Below are 12,310 nucleotides of genomic sequence, written 5' to 3'. Positions count from 1 at the left end.
AAGTGTACAATGGAAAATACTAAAGACTGAAAATTAAAGAGATAAGCATCCAACTTAAGAAGTTAGAAAAATAATACTAGAATAAAACCAAAGCATAAAAATTAATGAAATAGAAAGTAAAGATACAAGAGAGGAATCAACGAAGCCCGAAGCTGGCCATTTAATAAACATCAGTAAAAAAATAGAAAAAGAAATAAACAATGTTAGGAATAAAAAAAGTGGCCAAAACTCAGATGTAACAGAGAGTATTATGAACTTTGTATGAATAAATATGAAATCTTTTGAAAATTTTCTGTAAAAATATAATTTGCCAAAAAATGATTGAAGAAATATAAAAACCTAAACAGTCTTAAACCATTAAAGAAACAGAATTAGTAATTTAATTTTAATAATTAGTAATTTAATTCTAAAATTCTAGTAAGTTTAACAAGGAAAACATTAGGTGCTGGTGGCTATACAGGTGAATTCTACGAAGCTTTCAAAAAATAAATGTCAAACTTCCATAAACCATTCCAGAAAACAGATAAATAGGAAACATTCCCAACTCATTTTACAAGACTGGTTTTAAAACTAGACAAAAACAGCATTTAAAAAATTACATGCCACTATCATTCAAGAACATGAGATACAATATCCTAGATAAAAATATTAGTCAATAAAATCTCACATCATATAAACCAAATAATGTACCATGAACAATATGGGTTTATCTCTAAAATTATAAGTTTAACATCTATTAGTACAATTTACCACATCAAAAGAGTAAAGGAGAAAAAGTCCATATCGTCCAATAGATGTAGAAAAAGCATCTGATTAAAATTAGTATCCAAACACAGTAAAACAACAAAACTTTTTAGCATACTCCACAAGGGAACCTTCTTTACCCTACTAGAGGATATCTACAAAACAACAACAAACAAAACAAAACCAAGCACACAGACTCAGTGGTGACACTTTACCACCATTTCTCTTAAAATCAGGATTAATGACACCATATACAAAAATTAATTCAAAATGGATCAAAGACCTCAACATAAGAGCTAAAACTATAAAAACCCTTAGAAGAAAACATAGGTGTAAATCTTTGTGACATTGGATATTGTACACAGGCAATGGTTTCTTAGATATGACACCTAAAGCACAAGCAACTAATAAAAACAGTAGATGAATTGGAATTCATCAGAATTAAAACTTTCATGCTGTAAAGGACATCATCAAGAAAGTGAAAGGCAACCAATAAAATGAGAGAAATGTTTTTCAAATCATATATCTGACAAGAGACTTATATTTGAAATCTATAAAGAACACTTAAAACTCAATAATGAAAAACAAATCATCCAATTTAAAAATGGGCAAAGAATCTGAATAGGCATTTCTCCAAAGAATATATACAAATGGCCAAGAATAAGCACACAAAAGAATGCTCCACATCCCCAGCCATCAGGGAAACACAAATCAAACCCACAATGAAATACCACTTCAAAACCACTAAGATGACTGATCAAAAAGACAAATAATAAGTGTTTCCAAGGATGTGGTGAACTTGGAATCCTCATACACTGCTGGAGGGAGTGTAAAATGGTATAACCACTTCAGAAGACAGCCTGGCAATTCCTCAAATGGTAAAACATAGAGTTACCATATGACCCAACAATTCCACTTGTAGGTATATACCTAAGAGAAATGAAAACGCATGTCCACAGAAAAACTTGTACACAGGGCTTCCCTGGTGGTGCAGTGGTTGAGAGTCTGCCTGCCGATGCAGGGGACACAGGTTCATGCCCCGGTCCGGGAAGATCCCACATGCAGCGGAGCGGCTGGGCCCGTGAGCCATGGCCGCTGAGCCTGCACGTCCTGAGCCTGTGCTCCACAGCGGGAGAGGCCACAACAGTGAGAGGCCCGCGTACAACAACAACAACAACAAAACTTGTACACAAATGCTCATAGCAGTCTTATTCATAACAGCAAAAATGTAGAAAGAACCCAAAAATTCCATCATTAATGGATAAATAAAATATGGTGTATCCATAAATTGAATATTACTCATCAAAAAAAAGAAGCGAAGTACTAACTTGGGACTGACATATACACACTGCTATATTTAAAATAGATAACCAACAGGGACCTACTGTATAGCATGGGAAATTCTGCTCAATATTCTGTAATAACCTAAATGGCAAAAGAACTTGAAAAAGAATAGATACATGTATATGTATAAATGAATCACTGTGCTGTACACCTGAAACTAACACAACATTGTTAATCAACTATACTCCAATTAAAAATTAAAAAAGGAGAAATGAAGAACTGACACATGCTACAACATGGATGAACCTTGAAAATATGCTTAGTGAAATATGCCAGTCACACAGGACCATATATTGTATGTTTCCATTTATATGAAATGCCCAGAATAGACAAATCCATAGAGACAGATTAGTGTAGTTATTCATTTCTAGAGCTGGGAGATATAGGGGTACTAGGGGATGATGGCTAAGGGGTACAAGGTTTCTTTTGCAGGGTAAGGAAAATGTTCTAAAATTGATTGTGGTGAGGGATGCATAACTGTGTGAATATGCTAAGAGCCATTTAATTGTATACTTCAAATGGGTGAATTTTATGAATTTATAGATGGGTGGATTTATGAGTATATTTCAATATAGCTATTCTTTTTTAAAAAAAATTTTTAAGGAAAAAATCAGAATTAAGGCCAGGATATTCACTATGACATTTTTGTTGAACATGATATCAAAGGTCCTAATCAGCACAGTAAGATAAGAAAAGTAAATTAAGGTATAAGGATTGTAATTTCATTCTTTTACACGTAGCTGTCCAGTTTTCCCAGCAACACTTATTGAAGAGGCTGTCTTTTCTCCATTGTACATTCTTGCCTCCTTTGTCATAGACTAGGTGACCATATGTGCGTGGGTTTATCTCTGGGCTTTCTATCCTGCTCCATTGGTCTATATTTCTGTTTCTTTGCCAGTACCATACTGTCTTGATTACTATAGCTTTGTAGTATAGTCTGAAGTCAGGGAGCCTGATTCCTCCAGCTCCATTTTTCTTTCTCAAGATAGCTTTGGCTATTCAGGGTCTTTTGTGTTTCCATACAAATTGTAAAATTTTCTGTTCTAGTTCTGTGAAAAATATCATTGGTAACTTGATAGGGATTGCTTTGAATCTGTAGATTGCTTTGGATAGTATAGCCATTTTCACAATATTGATTCTTCCAATCCAAGAACATGGTATATCTCTCTATGTGTTTGTGTCATCTTTGATTTCTTTCATCAGCATCTTATAGTTTTCTGAGTACAGGTCTTTTACCTCCTTAGGTACGTTTATTCCTAGGTATTTTATTCTTTTTGTTGCAGTGGTAAATGGGATTATTTCCTTAATTTCTCTTTCTGGTCTTTCATTGTTAGTGTATAGGAATGCTAGAGATTTCTGTGTATTAATTTTGTATTCTGTGACTTTGATTAGCTCTAATAGCTTTCTGGTGGCATCTTCAGGATTTCTATGTATAGTATCATGTCATCTGCAAACAGTGACAGTTTCAGTTTTACTTCACTCCCTAAAACCATACACAAAAATAAACTCAAAATGGATAAAAGACCTGAATGTAAGGTCAGACACTATAAAACCTCTTAGAAGAAAACATAGGCAGAACACTCTTTGACATAAATCGCAGCAGGATCTTTTTTGACCCACTTCCTAGAGTAGTGAAAATAAAAGTTAACAAATGAGACCTAATTAAATTTAAAAGTTTTTGCACAGCAAAGGAAACTATAAACAATACGAAAAGACAAGACTCAGAATGGGAGAAAATATTTGCAAACGAAGCAACGGACAAAGGATTAATCTCCAAAATATAAAAACTGCTCATGCAGCTCAATATCAAAAAAAAAAAAAAACCAATCCCATAATGGGCGGAAGATCTAAATAGACATTTCTCCAAAGAAGACATACAGATGGCCAAGAAACACATGAAAAGATGGTCAACATCACTAATTATTAGCGAAATGCAAATCAAAACTGCAATGAGGTATCACCTCACAGCAGTCAGAATGGCCATCATCAAAAAATCTACAAACAATAAATGCTGGAGAGGGTGTGGAGAAAAGGGAACCCTGTTATGCTGTTGGTGGAAATGTAAATTGGTGCAGCCACTATGGAAAACAGTATGGAGGTTCCTTAAAAAACAAAAAATAGAACTACCATATGACCCAGCAGTCCCACTACTGGACATATACCATATTCAAAAAGACAAATGCACCCTAATGTTCATAGCAGCACTATTTACAATAGCCAGGACATGGAAGTAACCTAAATGTCCATCAACAGAGGAATGGATAAAGAAGATGAGGTACATATATATAATGGAATATTACTCAGCCATAAAAAGAAACAAAATTGAGTTATTTGTAGTGAGGTGGATGGACCTAGAGACTGTCATACAGAGTGAAGTAAGTCAGAAAGAGAAAAATAAATATCACATATTAACACATATGTGGAATCTAGAAAAATGGTATAGATGATCTTGTTTGCAAAACAGAAATAGAGACATAGACATAGAGAAAAAAATGTATGAACAGCAAGAGGGGAAAGGGAGGGATGAATTCAGAGATTGGGATTGACATATATACACTATTGATAGTATGTATAAAATAGATAACTAATGAGAACCTACTGTATAGCTCAGGGAACTCTACTCAGTGCTGTGTGGTGACCTAAATGGGAAGGAAATCCAAAATAAGGGGATATATATATACATATAGCTGATTCACTCTGCTGTACAGTAGAAACTAACACAGCATTGTAGAGCAACTATACTCCAATAAAAATTAATTTTTTATAAAATGGTATGAGGATTGTAATGAAAGGGAAAAAAAGTCTACAAAGAAATCCCAGAAGACTCTACAGATAAATTATTATCATTATGTGTTGATTATTATTATCATCAAGCTTGCTGATTATAAAATCAATATACAAAAAAATAAAATTTATTTTTTATACTAGCTACAAATGGTTAGAAAATATAATTTTTTAAAGATTTTTTTTTACAGTAGCAGTAAAAACTATGTAGCTAGAGATAAATCTAACAAAAAATGTTCAAATGCTTTATGGAGAATTATAAAGCTCCACTGAGAGACAGTGGAGGAGGGCATTCAAGGCCCATGCCTATCTAGTCGTCCTCTGAGATTAAGTTTAAAAGGCAGGTTGCGACCAGATCACACAATGTCCTTTCTTCCTTAAAAAAAACAAAAAAACATAAAAACAAAAACATTGCCCTTTCCTTACCCCTCTGTTAAAGTATGAGTAACTGAAGTCCTTAACACTCCAGGGATATGAGTTTATGTGAAGGTTTTAGCACTAACAAAGGGAATTTGGAGCAGTGGAGGGCTCAAGGGGAGAGTTTCCTTTTTGTACGGTAGAAACTAACACACTTTGTAAAACAACTATACCACAATTTAAAAGAAAAAAAAAAGAATTTCCTTTTTAAGGCTGAATTTATGTTTTAAATGAAGTGAAACAGAATTTTTTAATGAAGTAGAATAGAAAATACTAAAGTGAATTTCTCATAATAAAGCCAAATATTCTTTCACAAAATGCTTGTTTCAGATGCATGTATATGTGAGTGTGCCCTGGATCCCTGGGTATAACATATTTCTTAACTGTGGATAACAATCCTAAAAGTTGGAAAAATGCTGATTTTGATGCTTGGCGACTCCAAGATCTCCACTGTTAGTCTGGCTCTTGTCCACCCACAGTTCCCGAGCTCCTTTCCAATGAGCTACTGGAGAGTTCCAAGTGGATTGCCTTGCAAGATCTGAGCAGATCTAGACTCGAACTCGTTACCCTCTTTGCTCCAGACAAGCTCCTTCTCACATATTTCCCACTTAGTTCTGCATAGCCCGGCCCTGCCTGCCTCACCCTGCCCCACCCTGCCCCCCAGCTATATAGGAGGTATGAAGAATTACTCAAGTCTCCCCTGCACTTTTCTACTGTTGTTCAACCTGGGTACCTTCCACCATCCTTCCACATTCCCGTGTTTTTATGGGTCATTCTCCTTTCCTTAAGACTTCCTTCAAATGTCTCCCTGCACCTTGAAGACACCCTGATTCACTATGGCTCCCTCCACATCCTTAGAGTTCCTTGTCCACAACTCCGGTGTGGCTCGTGTATGTGTTATGTGTCCTTCTGTCTTCCCCATAGACTGTGAGCTCCCGAGAACCCTGGGCTGTGTCTGTCTTGCACACCATTGTGGTGTTCAGCGTGTAGGAAATCTTCGTTAAGGATTTGTTCAATCAAGAGCAGATGTGGAGCCAGGAAGCACCAAGGGCAAACTTCACAGCTCTGTTTCTTGCCTTTCCCTCCTAATCCACATACAGTGCACCTTCTCCTGTAGAGACCCTGAGCCCACTAAGCCACCTGCGCTGCCACCTTCCTCCTCTCCTCCTCCCTCCCCCTCCGCTCCCTTTCCCAGCAGTGTCCCCTGTACAGCACAGGGAGAAGCCAGGGGCCCAAAAAAAGAATGCAGACTGACTCACACCCCCACTTCCTTCGGGTGTAATCTGTCCCTGATTCTCACCGGAACAGCTGGCCCTCTTTGTGCCCCTGAGCTCTTTGTGTCACATCAAACAATGAAGGCTCTGCCGAAGGCATCCACACAGCTCAGCACAGAAGCAAAGAATGGACAAATGAATCCCTGGCTCCAAAGTAGATCTGCCCCCAGCACCACGTTCTCCTCACTTCTGGCCAGGCTGTGACAACAGCTTCCCCTTCTCTCCCTTTCTCTACCCCTTCCTTAAAAGGCTTTGATCACATCCCTACTCTACTCAAGGACCACATGTGGCTCCCTATGGCCTAATGAACCAAATTCCAGCTGTCCTTCCCAATCCGCAAAGCACTTCACTGAAGCCGCTGACCCAATATTACGTCTGTCCCCTCCTTCCCTACACTCCCCCGTACGCCAGTGGGATCCACGTCTTCACTGTGTCCCTGTGATCACTACCCCTGCCCGTGTGCACGCACACACCACTTTCAATCATTACCCAATATTTTGAGAACCTACTATGTGCCAGGCACCATATTTGGCGCTCAGGGTACAGCTGGGGACAAAACAGACTGAACCTCTACCTCATGGAATTTTCATCTAGAGTAGGGTTTCTCCCCCTCAGCACTGCTGACATTTGGGGCTGGGTAAGTCTTTTGTCGTGGACAGGCCATGCATTGCAGCATCTTTAGCCCTGTCCCTGGCCTCAGCCTGCGAGATGCCAGATGCTCTCCTCTCCCCATTGTGACAAGCAAAAGTGTCTCCAGGCATTGCCTGGGGAAAAACACTGCCCTCTATTGAGAACCACGGGCCTAGAGCAGCAGAGAGGACTTGTTACAAATCATCTGAGGAGCTTGTTAAAAAAGCAGGTTACTGGATGCCACCCGCAGAGAGGGGCCCAGGAATCTGCATGTCAATGGCCATGCAGGTGACTCTGATGCAGGCTGTTCCAGGACATCTGCTGGAGGAACACTCAAGTGTTTCTACACAGGAGACAGACCAATAATCCCATCAAGTTGATTCATTACAGTGATGAGATGTGTAGGAAACAAGATAGGGGAGCAGGTGTTATTCGTGCTCCGATGTGGCAGCCGCAACCTGGTTCAGGGTCAGGACAGCCCCGGGAGCAGCTAACCAGAGGTTAAGCCAAGTGTGACAGCACAGGTAGGTCAACCTGGGAGAGGTGCGAGGAGGCGGTGCCACATCTCCGCACCTTTGCTCCTGCCCCCTTCGGTTCCTGATGTGCACTTCTGCTCACCTGCCCAAAACTTCTCCTTCCTTCACGGGCCCACTCAGGTCAAGCCTTCTCCGGGCAGCCTTCCCTAACAGCTCCAGCCCAGTGGTGTCTCCCACCTTAAACATTTCAACACTCATTCCTATCTCATTTGTGGCCATTGTGTTTCCCCAAGGAGACATCAAGCCTCCTGAACACCAGGACCACATCATCTTCTTTAAAGACCCCATGGTGCCCTTCCAGGATTGAATGCATGCAACTTTTGCTTACTTGATTGGATTCATTCAGTCCCTGGAGTGAGGCCTGTGAGGCGGCCTCTGAGACTGAGGGGCTCAGGGTCTCTGTGTGAGAGGATGGGATGCAACTGGTATGCCCGCTGAGCTCCGGGCAGCTGGTACATCCACCCAAGATCAGGGAGGGCCTGCCGGGGCAAGCACTTAGAAGCTGAGCTGCCATTTGCCGTGGGCACGGATATTCTCCCGCTGTTGACGAGACGGCAACGATCCCGGCAGCCCCGGCAGCTCTGGGTAGGTGCCAGCAGGGGGTAGGTACCCACAGCCATCCTGCTGAGGAGCAAGCAGGCCATTTGGGGCCCAGCAGGGTCATCTCTGGGGGGCAGCAGGCCCAATGGGCTCCGGCAAGCTGGGAGACTCTCTGAAAACGTCCTTTAAAGATACCAGCACCAGGCAGAGCTCGCCAGCTGCCCTCAACCAGAGAAAAATGCTCTCTGGGAAGGTCAGGAGCAGCGGCTGGTTGGAAACAAATGTCCTGGCCAAGGGGCCTCATCCTACCCAGCTCTGGGACATGGAGCGGAAAATGGCCTAACTGCTTGGCTTTCCTACTGTGAGCCAAGGCCCGGCAGCAATGTCACTCCCCCATCCCTGAGTGCCGCCCAGACCAGGGGCACAAATGACTGCTGTGGAATCCAAAGGATGAAAAGAGAACAACTGTTTTATTATTTAGAAGTTTAGAGGAGACGGGATGTTTATATAGCTAGCCAGGCATTTTGTTTTCTATCAGCCTCGCTGGGGAGGGGCAGCGAGAGTAGGAAGACAACTGACAGCAAAGGAAAAACCTCCAGCAGAAAAGAGAGGTGGGTTCTTTCCAAAAGAGGCTCTGAAATGGGAGGATCCTGGGGCAGCCCTCTCCCCAAGCCCTGGAACCAGGCAGAGTAACCCGAAGCTGTTCCCCTGCCAGCAGGGCAGGCAGACGAAAACGGTTGGCATTTCCATATATTTTCCGCACACACAGGGCCTGAGGCTGGGCCTGAGTTTCTGAGTGACGCCTCCTACTCCTCTGTCTCTTAATGGAGTTTGCCCGTGGATGAGGTGGGGTGGCAGGAGAGCCCAGGAGGGGAGGGTTAACTTCTGCTGCAGCTCTGACCTTCTGCGTAAGGATGAGAAAGAACCATCTGTTTCAGAGGGATCAGGTTGTGAGTTTCACAGATCCAGTGGTTACTGGTTTATAAGGATTCACTATCTCTGTCGCATCGTCCTAGCCCATTATCCCCCCAACCTAACCCGGCACTCCTGCGGGGAACAATATGCTTTTGCCCCTAAGGGCCCCCACCAAAGTTCAGGACTCGAGTGGTAAGCCTATCCGATTTTGAGCCCTCCACACCCGGCAGCCTCCCCTCCAACCAAATGGCCATGGCGCTGTAGATTTGGGGACATCGATCTGACCCCTGCGGCCGCTCAGGGCATTCACATGGATTTATCGTCAGCTTGGCCGCTCCGAACTCCAACCTGTCCCCCATTTTTCACAACAGAACAAAGTTGTTGGGCGCCTCCGGCCAGCGCTGGGCAGGCGTTCTCCTCTAGCTGGGAGTAGAGATGCGCTTCGGGCGCGGTGACCCGAACCTAACGCGGCGGTGCTCGAGGCTAAATTCAGACCCACGGTCGCTCACCCCGGGGACGCCGAGGCGGATGCTGCGGCCGCCACCTGGGGACTCACCCGCGGGCTCCGCGCACCCCGACCCGCGCTCGGACTTTCTTACCTCTTGATGTAGTTCCTGCCATACAAGATCTGTTGCAGCAAGGTCACCAAGGCGAAGGCGCAGATGAAGATGAAGAGCAAAGTTCGGTTCCCCAACAAATCCCGGTTCGCCGAGGGGTCCGCGTAGCGCATCCTGGCGGCCGCTCGCGCACGGCGGGTCGCGGCGTGCGCCAGGCGCCTGGGGGCCCCCGCAATCACGCGCGGGGCTGCGGGGCCCCTGGGGGCGCGCGGCCCACCAGGCGCCTCTCCACGCGGTCAGGAGGGTGGAGGACTTCTCCGGGCAAAGTTTCCGGCTGGCGAAGACGGAGCAGGGGCATCCGAGCATCGCCCGCGGCGGGGCGGCTGGCAGAACAGGGCAGGCCTCTGGGAACTCGACAGCGGCCCCGGGCCTTCCCTCCGGACGCCTTTCCCTCCCGGCGTCCGCGCCCGGCAGCCTCCGATTTCCCTGCGGAGCGGCGACGCCAGGTGCCCTGAGCGCGGGCGGCCCCTCCCGCCGAGGTGGCGGCCAATGGGGAGCGGGGCACGGGCAAGGTCCGCCTGTGCGCCCGAGAGCGCCGCACACCGCCCCCTCCGGCCGGGCTCCGGATCGGCCTTCGAGCGCAGTGCCCGGCCCTGGCGGGCCAAGTCCGATCTCCGGGCCCGCAGCGAGGGAGCGCGAAGGTCGGCCTTCAGTTCTGCAGATGGGAGGTAGGGGACAAAACACCCGGACAGTCTGGGTGAAGACAGGCGGGCGATGGAAAGGGGAAGGGGTGGAGCGGAAAATGCCGGGTTTGAATCGTGGAATTTAAAAAGGAGGCAGGAAGGGAAACCGCGGCTGCGGAGCTGGGCTGGCTGGAGGGGAGCGTTTGCATGCGGCGCGCAAGGCACCGAGTCACCGCCGCGGCCGAGTCCTCGCGCTCTCGGGGAGATTTCTCCGGAGAAAGCGGAGCAAGGTCAGCCGGGTAGCCCTTCAAGGACGGAGCGCGCGGCTCCTGCATGCTGATGGCCTGCGGGATCGCCCGCCCGCGTCCCGGGAGCCCCACTCCAGCATGGAGGAGATTCAGGGGCTCTCCGCCAGGGCCACAGGCCTCCTCGCATTCCCCAGCCGCAGCTCCCGCCTGTTCGTCAAAGACCTTATTGTCACCGAGACACTGGGACCTTGTCTCATCCTTGGAACCACTCGTAAATCTTAGGTCAGGCAGCTGGCCGCCTTCGGGAGCCACTGTCCCCCAAAGCTTTAGTAAGTCACTGTCTAGAAAGGTCTGTGCTTCAAGAGTGCACACCGGGGAAAAATAAACAAATGCAATGCCAAAGCCGTACCGCATCAGAAATCCTAATCTCGAACTGTGCTCCCCGCTCCTCCCCTCACCCCGCACCCCACCCCGCACGCCCAGCCACAGCCCTGGCAGCCTGGCACTGCGAGTCTCCACCGCCTGGGAGTCACGTGCCCCCGGCGGTCACCACGTAGCCCTCACTGGATGATTCTAGGGCGCCCCTTCCCAGGGCCCTCCAGCCAGTCGGGGAGGTTCTAGAGTCAGGTCGGGGCTTCAGCTTGGAACTTGACTGGAACTCGAATCTCTCAGCGAGAAAAAGAACTTTGACGGTGAAGTACCCAGACTCCAATATTCTGGTCTCGGCATTTAATAGTTCGCTCTTTGAACTGAAAAGACCAAAGAACACATGGTTAAATCTCATGATTAGGGTTCCACCAATGTCTTGGAATTCATGCTAATTTACAAGGTGAAAGTGGACCCTGTGCCATCTATGTATCAAATGCATATTGTCCATGAGGTTGCCAGTAGGCGTTTTAGCCAACGAAAGAAATAATACATAAACATTTAGATGGTCCATTATTATTATAATCCCCACATTTGATTGGTGTCTTGCACATCAAAATGCTTGCTTTTGCATGTACTAATGAGTTAGCACCTCCTAGGCTCCAGCTAACCCAGTCTACAGTCAATAGGGTCAAAGCTCAAAGACTGGAATCGGAGAGGTAGCTCTTCCTCCCACACCCACAGGCAGGGTTGGCTTCCAGGGAGTGGGACCAGTGCCGTAACCGCACCCTCAGCCTTGCCTTAACGTTCCACTCTTACTGTCTTCACATTCTCAATTTTTGAACAAGGAGGCCCAGTACTTCACTTTGCAATGGGCCACATAAATTATGTAGTAGGTCCAGCACGCAGGCTCAAGTTAACAGAGTCCTAGCTCTTCACTTAGTTGGCCCTTGCCCGCAGTGTGCATAAGGTGTATCACCATCACGCCAGGCAAGGCACTCTCTTGTCTCCTTTCCTTTCCTGCTTATTCTCCACTCACGTCAGGTACCGACACTTATAGCTGTCTCTGGATGCACGCTTCCCTGGAAAAACCAAACGACTCTATTTTAAAGTAATAAATCCAAATTATTCTAAAAATGTACAGCTTGCTGAGTTTTCACAAGTTAAATACACCATGTAATCGGCACACACAGATCAAGAAACAAAAACGTTATCAGTCCCCCAGAATCTCCTCCTGCAGCTTTCTAGTTACTACACACTCAAGAAAAACCA

At 45.6% G+C, this 12,310-nt stretch overlaps 1 protein-coding gene across 2 annotated transcripts in view; it reads right to left on the bottom strand.

Annotated features, from left to right (window-relative positions):
• ST8SIA5 (ST8 alpha-N-acetyl-neuraminide alpha-2,8-sialyltransferase 5) overlaps nucleotides 1–11,718 on the bottom strand; it is a 74,852-nt gene extending 63,134 nt beyond the window's left edge. For both annotated transcript variants that reach the window (XM_079942101.1, XM_079942102.1), the window contains exon 1: nucleotides 9,784–11,718. In XM_079942101.1, the coding sequence (XP_079798227.1) occupies nucleotides 9,784–9,914 (131 nt within the window). In that variant the 5' untranslated portion in view covers nucleotides 9,915–11,718. The remainder of the gene's footprint in view (nucleotides 1–9,783) is intronic.
• Between the last annotated feature and the right edge of the window lie 592 nt (nucleotides 11,719–12,310).

Source organism: Stenella coeruleoalba (assembly GCF_951394435.1).
Source record: "Stenella coeruleoalba genome assembly, chromosome: 14".
NCBI classification, from domain to species: domain Eukaryota; kingdom Metazoa; phylum Chordata; class Mammalia; order Artiodactyla; family Delphinidae; genus Stenella; species Stenella coeruleoalba.
This window is presented reverse-complemented; position numbering and strand designations above follow the sequence as displayed.